This window comes from Anopheles coluzzii, chromosome 3 (assembly GCF_943734685.1).
Source record: "Anopheles coluzzii chromosome 3, AcolN3, whole genome shotgun sequence".
Classification (NCBI taxonomy): domain Eukaryota; kingdom Metazoa; phylum Arthropoda; class Insecta; order Diptera; family Culicidae; genus Anopheles; species Anopheles coluzzii.
In genome coordinates, this window is record NC_064671.1 from 27,858,823 (window position 1) to 27,870,912 (window position 12,090).

General features: G+C 44.2%; 2 protein-coding genes across 4 annotated transcripts in view; one reads left to right on the forward strand and one right to left on the reverse strand.

Annotated features, from left to right (window-relative positions):
* Positions 1 to 551: 551 nt before the first annotated feature.
* LOC120957519 (uncharacterized) lies at positions 552 to 2,461 on the forward strand. Its single transcript, XM_040379766.2, has 3 exons — positions 552 to 891; positions 983 to 2,222; positions 2,298 to 2,461. Exons 1-3 carry the CDS (start codon positions 807 to 809, stop codon positions 2,329 to 2,331), a joined length of 1,359 nt encoding a protein of 452 aa, XP_040235700.2. The 5' UTR covers positions 552 to 806; the 3' UTR covers positions 2,332 to 2,461.
* Positions 2,462 to 4,543: 2,082 nt separating this feature from the next.
* Positions 4,544 to 12,090, reverse strand: part of LOC120958373 (protein vestigial) — a 48,435-nt gene continuing 40,888 nt past the window's right edge. For all 3 annotated transcript variants that reach the window (XM_040381120.2, XM_049610469.1, XM_040381119.2), the window contains exon 8: positions 4,544 to 6,524. In XM_040381120.2, the coding sequence (XP_040237054.2) occupies positions 6,475 to 6,524 (50 nt within the window). In that variant the 3' untranslated portion in view covers positions 4,544 to 6,474. The remainder of the gene's footprint in view (positions 6,525 to 12,090) is intronic.

Consider the following 12,090-nt stretch of genomic DNA (forward strand, 5'->3'; position numbering starts at 1 on the left):
GGATTGATATTTGGCAAGATAATTCAAAGATTTCGGGCGGCATCGCTTAATCCTGCGCCACGCTGTACGATGATAAATATGAGAGAAGGCAAGCGCAGAACGTGCGTGCGAAGATTCTTGTTTTTTTTTTTGGGGGGGAGGTGGAAGATGGCATGGATGAGGTTTCAAATATTCTACATCCCCACGCCGTGGTGTGACCCCGCTTGCCGCTTACGGTTAGCGCCGAAGTAGCCAGATGTGCCGCTCGGCTGCGGTTCGCGTCGTTCGCAACTTTTCTTAATGATGTCAATTAATGGGTGAAATATTGCAGCGATTTTAAAAACTCGTGTTGAGCGAATTGTATTTAACAGCTCGCCTGGATGGTGCGGCTCCGTGAGCTGTTGGGTTTGAGCGCCAGGGGCCCCTGGCAAGCATGGCGTTTTCCCACGCTGATGTTTCACTTCAGGGCGCATTATTTGGATATGGTAGGAGATTATTCAAATCATGCGGTATGATTAAAAAATCAAAGCTATATGCCTGTCTCTTTCCATTTGTCCACCCCTGACCAATTGTCCCTCACAATAACGCAGAGTCATTGGCTGCGTACGTACGCCGGTCCGCAGCCGACTGGACAGATGCTGTCATTCTACTCCGTTGCCATGGTAACCGTCTAGTATCCCGCGCAAAATGCTCTCCCTCCCGGTCGGAGGGGAATTAGTTGGCAGTGGCCAAGCCATTCATTTTCAGTACGTCAAGTGGTTCAGTTCAGCTTCCGTGTGTGGGTCAGAAATTTCGCGAAGAAAGTGTTGCTACCACCGGCAGGCAAAATGTTTGGACTAAAGGCACGTGACACCGCCAAGTCTGCGGTGCATCAAACTACGGCAAAGACGGAGCAGCGGAAGCCGCTGCAGGGTAAGTATTATGCTTTGGCACAATTGGATTAGGGCGCATCAATTGCGACAATATTAATGGCGTCCATTTTGGATTTTTTTCTTGTGCGCAGATCTTGACGTTAATCGGAGTCGCTATCATAAGCTTCCGTCCAAGGATGGAGCGATTGGAGAGAAGGGGCTCTTCGCCTCCGGCTTCAAGGTGTACGGAGATGGAGAAACATGTTCCCGCAAGACAGCTACGGCTTCAGCAGATACGAAAAAGATGACCGGCCAGAAAAGCGCACTCCAAACGAGCCTTGGAGGGAGTAAGGACAAATCTTTACCCATGAGTGCAATGGCACAGGTTACGTCAGACGAATCGCTCGTAGAACAGCTTGCTAAGATCCGTATTCAAAAAGTGCCGAAGAACAAAGAGAAGTGTAGCGATGAGGACATTGCTAAGCAAGATGCGCCGATGCCACACCCGGAAGACGCGAAAAGCGCACCATTATGGGACATAACAAAAATGCAGGAACCAAAGCCTGCTACTACGGAAGAGACTATCGGTACAGGCGCGATTCGTAAGAGCTCCATCTACGAGCCTCGTACTGCGCAGGATAGCGTTGTTCGTGAGCACAAATCCTTTCCATTGAACGCATTGGCTGCGGAATGGAAAGCTTCTTCCGTTGCAGTCGAGCCTAACAGCAATACCATTGCTACAGCTGACAAATCCTGGCCTGGCTCGGACAAATCTCCGGACGGAACGCAACCTATCCCAACGTTTTGGGACTTATTTGCGGACGTTTGTCCGGACGTACCGACAACGGGCAGGAAAATTGTGGGCCGTCGACAGTATTCACCAGTCAAGCCAAACCACAGCCGTGCATCGACATCATTATCATCGCACTCATCCACATCCATTTTGGGCGAGCTGGATGATCGGTCGGGTGAGATTTTGCGCTACCAGCGATACAAAGAGGCGCGCCGCCGAAAGGCGATCGAGGCGATGCGTGTTGAGCAGGAGCGTCAAAAACGCATGGTGGCCCCCCCTGCAATCCCACAGCCGAAAGGGCTGTACCCAAATGCACCGATAGGTGTGAAAGATCAACGGCAGATGTCGCCGCCTACTGTTGCGATTGCTGCTGATACTTATCCAGCCAGGAACGGACCCGGTGCGAATGGATATCAACGGAATGGGATGTGCAACCAAGTTGCAGCACCGTTGCGGGAAACGAACACCATAGCAACCGGGCCCATTGAACGTTCCAGTATCTGTATTTACAAGTATCCAACACCGCCGAACTTTCCCATACGCTACGAACCGGCCGAGATTTTGAAGATGAACTACCAACAAAAACATACCGGCAAAGGGTATGGTGACGTGTTTTGGTAACACAGGAACTCCTTTTTAATACAGCTAAATGTCTTTTTTTGTTCCATTTTTAGTATTCTGAAAAATCAAGTAAAGTCAAGGAAGTGACTTTGAAGATTTTTTCCCTTTTTTTCTTTTTCTAATATGGAACATTATTCTTATAGTACTTATTGAAAGCAATAGCCGCAGTACGAAACTTCCGAGAATAGCAACTAGTTTCGATAACACTCGGTATCTAAATGGGAACAGAAGATTCCAACTATTTGTTTTTAATTATTTCAATAAATTTGTTTCGCAAAACCAACTGTTCGCGACTGATGTCTGTTTCTCTTGCCTAAACTGCCTAACCCAATACGGGAATGTGTTCATAAACGTTTATAAAACGGGTCGTTGCCTTCAATGTATGCGCTTTTTGTATGCAAAGCGAAACTTCCTCCAAAAAAAAACTGTTGGAGTCTCCATGTCTACCGTGACACCGTGGGAAGATGCCATTCTCAGAAAACGGAAAACTTTGCTGCCAAGTGGTTTTCGCATACATTCCCCAAAGTGCGTACCCTGCAGACTACGCCAAAAACCCTTGCTTAATGGCTTAGCAATCAGTTCATAGGAGGATGATTTGCCTTGCTGAGCCCGATGGTTTCAGCTCATCATTCGCACACGTTCAGCAGAAAGCAAGTGGAATGGAATTTGGTTCTTTGCAAAGAATGCATCCTTGGACAACTGTCTACAGTCATCTGTGTTGCTCGCAAATTGTATCTCCATTTATCTACTTGTGTAGCAAAAAAAAGTGCTATTAAACCATCAGTTAATGATAAATGGCCACCACGGGCCAACACAACACATGTTGTCTGCGGCGAAGTCAACAAGGGGAGGAGGTAGCGGCAGTTTAATGTGAAGTTTCGTTTTCCCCGATTTAAATGTGTTCTTTGATTTGATGCCACAGACAACTTGGCCCATCTAACATGTTCATACTAGTCTGGTCACAATATTTCCAACGGACGAACGGCTTGTTTTTTGCTGCGCTACTTGTTAATTGTGCATATTGCCAAAGAATTCGCGTCCCATGTTCCACAAGCGTCCCCGTCCGGCGATGTCACAAAGGCCCTCCGCACATTAACACCCTTTTACTCGTGGAATGAGATGCAGTCAGTAGTTTTTGTTCGAAAAAATGCCACGGGGTGTGCAATACCAAAATTTGATAACCTAATCGTTACGTCCCCGCCCTGAATGGGTGGGAATGTGCTGGAATTGGTGCACTCGTTGCTCTTGTTGTATCGCACATTAGTTCAGGCCCTGGGTGGAATCGTGATCAACGTGAAAATCTATAATGAGATGTTGTTGGTAACCATCCGTGGTGTAATATTCTGTCCGTTTTTTTGTTGTTGTATGTCACATTTATCCTGTCCTTACGGGTGTGTCTGCTTCCTGCTTCCTGTAGCCTAAAACCAGAAACGGGATCGTAGAGGACCAACTCTATTCCGCCACAGTACAAGCCAACACACACGCACACACTCATACCGCTGACATGCGGGACGACGTGCCTTTCGGTGTTCGCTACGCGCACGCATGCATGCCTGCCTGCATCAAACCGCGGGACGGTTCACCCAACCATAATTAACATGTTTTGGGCAATAAATCAGTTTTTCTGACATCTGACAACGCATTACACTTTATCAATTAAACGAGTATTAATTTATATGGGAATGCGGTTTCTGTTCAGCGGCGGATACTGGTGCATATCCTACTCCTACAGGAGTTTAGGGTATTTTTTCCACTTTTGTCTTCCTTTTTTGTATGTTCATTTTTTCTACTCCACACTAGAGAGTGTATTAGCTTGGAGTTGTTTTTTTTTCTCTCTCTCTCTGTTTCTTCGCGATCGATGTTCGATGGGAACGCAGATGAGGTTATAGCAGGGACCCTCGAAGGGACACTCGAAGGCACCGAGGGCAGGACACCAACCTGCCACCGGAAAATGGTACAGAAAAATGATTAATGAGCGGATGAAAGGTCGCCTGGCGGCCGTATCGAATGGGGAAAGGTTATTCCTTCTTCCCGTGTACTTCTCTCCGCTTAATTGGAACGTTTGCTGGTGCGACTGAAAGATTCTGTGCAGCAGATAGACATGGTAGAGCACTGGCGCTAAGCGCGACAAAACATTGATGAGAGTCTGTTTTGTGTTGATCATCAGGATGGAAAGGAGGCACCAAAAAATAGAGATCTTCTTTGATCGATCTTGCTTGCGGGAATCTTTGCGATTTTTTAAACACATTCAATAACACTTTCGGACATTTACAGAACAAAGCAACAGTACTCGAGCATCTTCATTTCCGAACGTCTTTTTCATTTATTTCTCGTTCTCATATACTTGCACATTTTGGATGAGTGATAATAGTGATTGTGTGTTTGTGTGTATATATATTTATATGTATAGTTGTGTGTGTGTGTGTTTTGTGAAAGTTTAAGTTCGAGATTGTGCCTTTTTCGCCCTTCTAATGTTAATATCATCGTTTTACATGTTGTTCTTCCTGTTTTTTCATCGCTCCTGGTTATGTACGAAACATTAGTCAGAATTTAATCAATTTGCTTATGTTGAAGATGGTTGGTTCACAATTAAAATAACTAAACACATTACACGTACCTTCACCCTTTCTTGAGATTGGTTCCGTTCTGTGTACATTGTTGTCCTTTTTTGTTTTTCTTCAGACAAAAGAGACAAATTTTCAAACATACATTCGCGCTCCAACGCGTTTAATGCTGTGCGATGCATTTGACAATGATTCAAATTCACCTTCCCAAACAATTACTATTGTGGTGCAATGATTCATGCGCAAGCTCAGCTAATCATAATGAACAATTCTTCGCTTTTTATTCTCCTGTTTCTTTTCGCAGCTTGTCCGCTTTATTACTTACAAACTGCTGTGTTGGTTATACCGTGGTAAAAATAACATTAAATTAACAAACTTGTTTTCTTATTTGCTGTTTCGTTCATACGCTTATCGTTACGGTACAATTTATCATATGTTTGTCTTGTGTTTGTCCTGCTTTATGTACACAATCTGCTCTAATGTTTCCCATGCATCACATCACCGAAACAGGGTGTGCGACTCAATCGAAAAGAAATAAAAGGAAAAAAACATTTTAACGTAGATTTTAAAAAGCATAAAAACTGACTCACAAAACGGTGCAGCGAATGAATAACTCTTTCTGAAAGAGGTGATTGCTGTCGTGTGGCCCCAAAAAAGAAAACAGAACAATATTTGAGAAAGTACTTCATTCACCATTATATTGGAACAAAATCCCATCATCTCTAGAGTAATACCTACAGATTTTTGCACCTTTTCGCTTCTCGTCTGCCGTGATGCACTGGTAAGAAGAAAAACAAAATAAAAACACACACACACAACGCTTTTTAAAAATATGCACATTTTCACGCACATTTTGGTTTGCTTGTCTTATTGGTTCTATACCACATTTCTATCGCCTAGCTTAATGATTCATGCCTTCTTTATGTCTTTTTTTTTCTTCTTCTTCAACTTTCATGATGATCGAGCTCATTCGATTTTGATTATACATTTCTCGGTGCGTTTCTTTTTTCGCTGTTTTTTTTCTTCTATTTTGTTCTATTATGCTTATAACTACTAACACCATCATTTCGTCGATACACAGTTCATCAGGATTTTCTTGTTGTGTAAGGGTTTTTTGTTCTTATTCTTCTGTGCGCTTGTCGTTGCTAGAATTGTGCAAAGATGTATGCACACCTTGAGGCAATCGTAGGCTCGAGAATCCTATATATTCTTTACATTCTACTATACACAGCGATTGAGGGAAGGGGAGGGCACAGAGAGACAGAGGGGATTTCCACTTGTTGAAAACGAAACTGGAACGGGGTGAAGTGTACAAAATAAGGACGAAACGGGTGCGCTTTCCATTTCGTTCTTCAGTCGTAAGAATTTCCAACCTTCGCTTCGCTTTCACTACAACGTTACGTCATTTCGATGCTTTCCTTCACTAAATGAGCCTGGTCTAAGCACTGTTGTTTTCCAGTTGTTTGTTTGCCGTTTGTACCGAAAAAAACACGCTTATCCTGTTTATTCATACTCTGCAAGGGTGCATCGTTGTGTACATTTCTCTTGTAGCTCTCCTGTTTTGTTTTTTGTTTAAATGTTTTCCTCCATTAAATGATAGTTTTTGTAACTGTAATGCCTTCGTCGTGTTGGTTATGCGTGCAAAAGGTTTTGCATCTTTCACTATCTAAAACCAGTACAAATCCTTCGACGATTCCTGTACTTGTGCTTCTAGTCCTGTAAAGAAATTGGCAAGAGAAAAGGTATAACATTACGGTCAGTACAAATATGACGGCTTTTGTTGGGAGTATGTACTAGTGTAAACTTTGAATGTGTACAATATTCAATTAAATGAATGGAACTCAATGAACAAACATTTATTTTCTGGTCATTCTGCACATTTAACGATTCAGATGATAGATAACCCTTTTTTGTGTAAGCTGTTTCAATTTTTACAAAATTATTGAATATATTATTGATTATTCTTATATTTCTGATAACTGTGCTGTTTGACAAATATATTTTGCGATTGTTGATTAATGTTGTTAACTTTGGAAACTGATTCGAAGAATAGTATAAAGTACAACAAAAATGAATGTGACAACTGTCGAATTCCCCCAATAAGACGAAACCCAATTAGAAACATCAACCACCATTTAAAATACCACATATTGGGATTTTTTGAGACAGTCCAATAGGAATAGGTTTTGTTTACAATATCAGTCATAAACGCACTTCCCATTAGATGGCGCTGATCGTTAGCACTTAACGTACTAAACAACTATGCTAGGGAGAAACTCGCGTTCGTTTGATTTTTGGATAAGTGGATTATATTTTTTTAAAAACATAGTTGAAAGAAATTTTTACAATAGCATTTTCTTTATTTTTCAAAACACAAAAATAGTCAATAGTGAACGAAAGCCCTATTAATTTCGAATTAGATACGTCACCCGGGTTACTACGACAACAACATTACGCATACGCACGAAGTATAACCCATCTATAACCTCAATTACAATCAATAACATTTTATCACCTAACCTCCGCCCAATGTCCTCCAAAAGGGGCAACTCTACATCAATCGAATGTAATATCAAAAACCCTGGCCTGCTTCTTATAAAACCCACACGAAGCACGGAAGGCTCTCCTGCTCCACGCCCGTACCGTTGGGTAGCTCTTTATGGCCTACCCTTCCATAGTGCAGTGCAGGGGTTGCACCATCACTTATGCGCCAACATACACACACACAGCACCACCACCACCATCAAACGAAGGGCGTGTCCTCGCGCAAAAGACACGGCAGCAAAAGCGTCGAAAGCAAGCAACCCCCTTCTTTGCAATTGGTCGAACGCAAAGCCCGTAAATTATTTATTTCCTTCCCCCATCGGGCGACGGACGACTGCTGCACCACACCGTCGGGGGCCTGGTCTGGTGCAAATCTTTCCTTCCTTTTGTGCACTTTTTGTGTGTGTTTTGTGTTTGCTGCTCGGACTATCGAAGCCCATGAAAAATGAGCATAAAAGGGGAAAAAAATATAAAGGGGAAACATTTTGAGAAGTTAAGCAAAACGGCCCACGAGGGGAAAAAGCCAAAGTTCATGGGTACAAAACTCTGCGTCCATCGAAGTATAGTGTAAACCTTACAACACAAAACTCTGGTAGCTTTGATTATGGCTTCTGGTCTTTCTGGTGTCGCGGTTGAGATGTGTGCCAGCCAGCAAAGCCTACCTACATCGATCTATCTTATGCTGGCGCGCACATAGAACGTTGGGGCCTAGCCAAGCGGCAAATATATACCATTAACCAAATTAATTGCCGACGCTTTTGCGTGTGCCGGAAGGTTCCGAAATGGCTCCCATCAAACATCTCAAACTCCAGCCATTGCCCCCCGTTCCCCGGGGCGCGTTTGATGTGGTATCAAAGTTATAGTAAAAGCAACCGTCCTCCTCCCCCTTCTAAAACCAAATGAATAATTGCTGCAATTTCGAACCAAATAATAAGCACGAGAGCAGGCAGGCAGGCCGAAAATGAATTTGGGTCGCAAGAATTACCTACAATTTTTCCTTATTTTTCTTTCCACCCCGTGTGGGCTTCCGGTTAGGAAGGAAAGGGAGAAAAAAACTTGGCACAAATGAGCAAAACGAAACTAGGTGGACGGGGGTTACAAGAAATGATGCACATTAAATTAAACTACAGTGTTCCACACGCTTAATTCTTCGACTCTTTGCAGGGAGGGAAGTAGAAAAAGACTCCCTGCACACTACTTGTAAAAGAATTTTTCTCATAATTTTCGTAAAACTTTCCGTATATGAGATTTTCCTTTTTTTCCACCACGTTCGTCGTTTGCTGCTTTTACATCTCACCTCACGTCCGTTGCGTTTGATATGATGGACAGGAAAATTATTTTGATGGACACCCGCAAATGGGCGGCAAATTTCAAAAGCCACCAAGAAGCCACAGGAGGGGAAATAAAGGGATTTTTGCATACGTTTTTTCTTCTTTCTTTGTGTTCTTCACGGCATTTTTCCTTTTATCTTTGGTTATAAATGGTCGTCGTTGGCCGATGGTTTGTCTTTTATTTTATTTTATTTTTTTTGGGGAATTATTGCGTATGGAAAAATGGGGTGAAAAATGGAAACCCTTTTTTCTCTTTCTGTGTTCACCAAAAACAAAAGCGGAATGATCTGCAATCATCATGATGAAAGCTTATGAATTTAATTGTAGTGTCATTTATCTGCTGCGATATTTCTTATGCAAATACCGTAATGCGGAAAGTATTGTAATTGAAATGAAATGAATGGGCATAAAGTAGCTCCAAAACTGGGAAGTGGCATCGATCGCTCATAAATTTACCACATACCCAAGCAGCTCCAACGCTCTTGCCTATTTTGCAGCACCAAGAGCTTAAAAGCGCAGCCTTTGGAAAACCCTCTTACCATAGCACACTTAGTGCATGCAGTGTTTTGATTTTAGGGTAATTTATGACCACCCAATGCGACCGACTGCGATTATTTTTGGTCGGCGGTCGCTTTTGAAATGCTGAATGATTTAAAGCACGAGAGCGCACACGACAAAGGAAATTCGAGTGTAATTTATGCTCGAACTGCTGGCGCAACACATACTCGAAGAATTAATCGATATTAGTACAAAAGAGGTTGCAGGTTGGTTTCATTACTGGGAAGCGATACTATCGTACAACAGCCCGTAACAACACTTCCAATGCCGTAAGGACACTATAGACTATGGTCCCGATCCTTGCCGTTAGCGTGTTGTTTGACCACACAGAGAAAGAGAGAGAGGGAGAGAGTGTGTGAATAGCTTACAAATCATTCATCACACATACGCACTCACACACTGAAACAGAAGCCTAGGCTAGTTCCCCCACCATACAAGGGCTCGCACATATAACCCCATCTTACTTTTACGCAACTGCCTGTACTAGCTAACACGGGCCAACACCGGCCACCAACAGGAGACCAACGATGAAAACGGTTGACGATACACACAAAGGGCCAAATTGTCCTTTTTGCAAAAGCAGAGCAGCACACCCATGGCAAAAACTTCCTGGCTTTTTGCCCTGGATATGTGTGCTCCTTCTTCTCCACTCCAGAAAAGGACACCCCGACAGATCTTCACACAAACACACAGCAGAGAGCGAGAGTGGCGCAGGGAAAGGACGTGGCAGAAGTTTTCTTTCATGTGTCACATAAATTTTCCCGCTTTTCTTCTCTAACTCACCTCCCGCTCTCCAGGCGAAAAACAAGTATTGCACATTGCGTTCGTTCTACATACGGGCAAAGTTCCACGGGCCTCGGAGTCAAGTGGATCAACGCTACACGAAACCCCGAACCCTCGGGGGATGTCAATGTGTCTGTGGGTGTGTGTATATGTGTGTTTCCTGGGGGATATATTAGTTTTCATCGTTGTGTATAATCTGTGGATCCCTTTCCTTCACTTCACTCCGCCTTTGGCGTAAGGAAAAACGGACAGTACAAGGACACATCAACAGCACGGAGCGAAACCCGGCTTCAGAAGAAGCTTCATGGGACGTCCCTGGCTGGACGGTCGTCGTCCTCCCGCTTTACTTTGCATCCTGGGTCAAAGTTTATTCATGATGGGAAATGGAAAATGCAATTATTTATGTCCTGATGTGTGTTGCTGCCTTCCCGCAGTCCCACACAACAGCCCTGTCGTATGCCTTCTTACCTCTCTCAACCATGTCACTTTATTCCGTGTGCTTTGGTCCTTCAGTTTCTTTTGCTGCCAGTCCGAGAACCAGTCCGACAAGGACCAACTTTAGATCAAACAGAGAGTCATACACACAACACAGCAACTAGCAACGCTTTGCCTTTGAGTGTGCTGATAAGGATGACTTCATGCGTTCATGTGTATGTGTGTGTGTGTGTGCGTGGATATAAAGCACTGCTTTGTACTTCTTCCGAGTGAAGAGTCTTCCATACGGCAGAAACCCCCGTTCGGTGATATATGAGGACAAAGTTTTGTCACCACCTGGGCATGCCGTGTCGGGCGTAACATTGCAACTTTAACGCAACGCTTGTCAGTTGACAATGTAACGTGCGGTAAAGTGTTGTAAAGACCAAACAAACTTCCCCATCAAAAAGACAGATGAGGTCTGTCACAGTTGTGGAATCGAAATAATATGCCAACTCAATACTTATTAAATCATAATGCCTCTCCTCTCATATTGCCTCCGTGTTTCAACATCATCGGAACACCAGTACCAGTCGTCTCCGCTTCAAAGCGTACCCGCGCACAGCAGCTGTCAATCCCGAAACGCTTGCAACTTTTTGCTTTATCTACTTATTTGACAGTTTAGCAGTTTTATCTGCTGTCAACAGGCGATTACCTGTCACTTCATCTACTCTACAGAGAACCATAGAAAGAGAGAGAGAGAGAGAGGCCCGACCCGTTCAATGCTGCGGGTCGGCTTACAAGTTAACACTGACCGCATGCCATCCATCATAATGACGGCCAATCATACTCTCGTGTCCGTGGAGAAGATGGAGCAGCCAGCAGCAGCAGCAGCATCAGAAGGAGCCCCATCACAAAGTTGCCGCCAGAAAAGCGCCGAAAAAGCGCCCGACTCCTCAACTATGCCCTAATCGTGCCCGCTGATGTCCGTCCAGAAGCATTTATGATAATTTATGATGGAAACGTCGGCGGACGGGCAAACGTTCGTTCCTCATCCGGGGAACTCATCGCCCTCAGAAAGGCCGCCCCACCATCGCAATGCTGAATGTTATGTTTGATTTGATCGGTTTTCAGTGCTTTTTTTAAACATTATCGATTAGTTAACCTTCTCCCTTCCAGTTGGGATGGGATGGCTAGAGCTAATGTTTCGGCGGCGGTGACGAAAACGGCAAAGCAAATGCATTCCAAAGCCCAATTTCGCTCGCCACATTCTCGGCCGGACCGGTGAGGTGAAGTTAAAACTGGGTCCTGGCGGCGGCGGCGTGCGTGTGTACACACCACACATGGCACACACCGACACCGAGAGTGCCTTAGGAACACTCGGCACTGAGGCAAAAACCCCCAAAACCCTCTCCTCAAAGAAGCAACAACAACAGCAACAAAAAACCAGTAGCGTAGAGATGTCATCGGGAAATCTGTCGCGATCGACAACACGACCGAACCTGACGACGGCAACGACGACTACGACGACGACGACAGCGATGACTCCCGGGTTGACATTCCTTCGATTGCTGCCGACCGGCCGGACCATTCGCGACGATATATGTTTGCTCTCGCGCACTTTTCGGCGCAAGGTTCGCGCCAACAGCGGG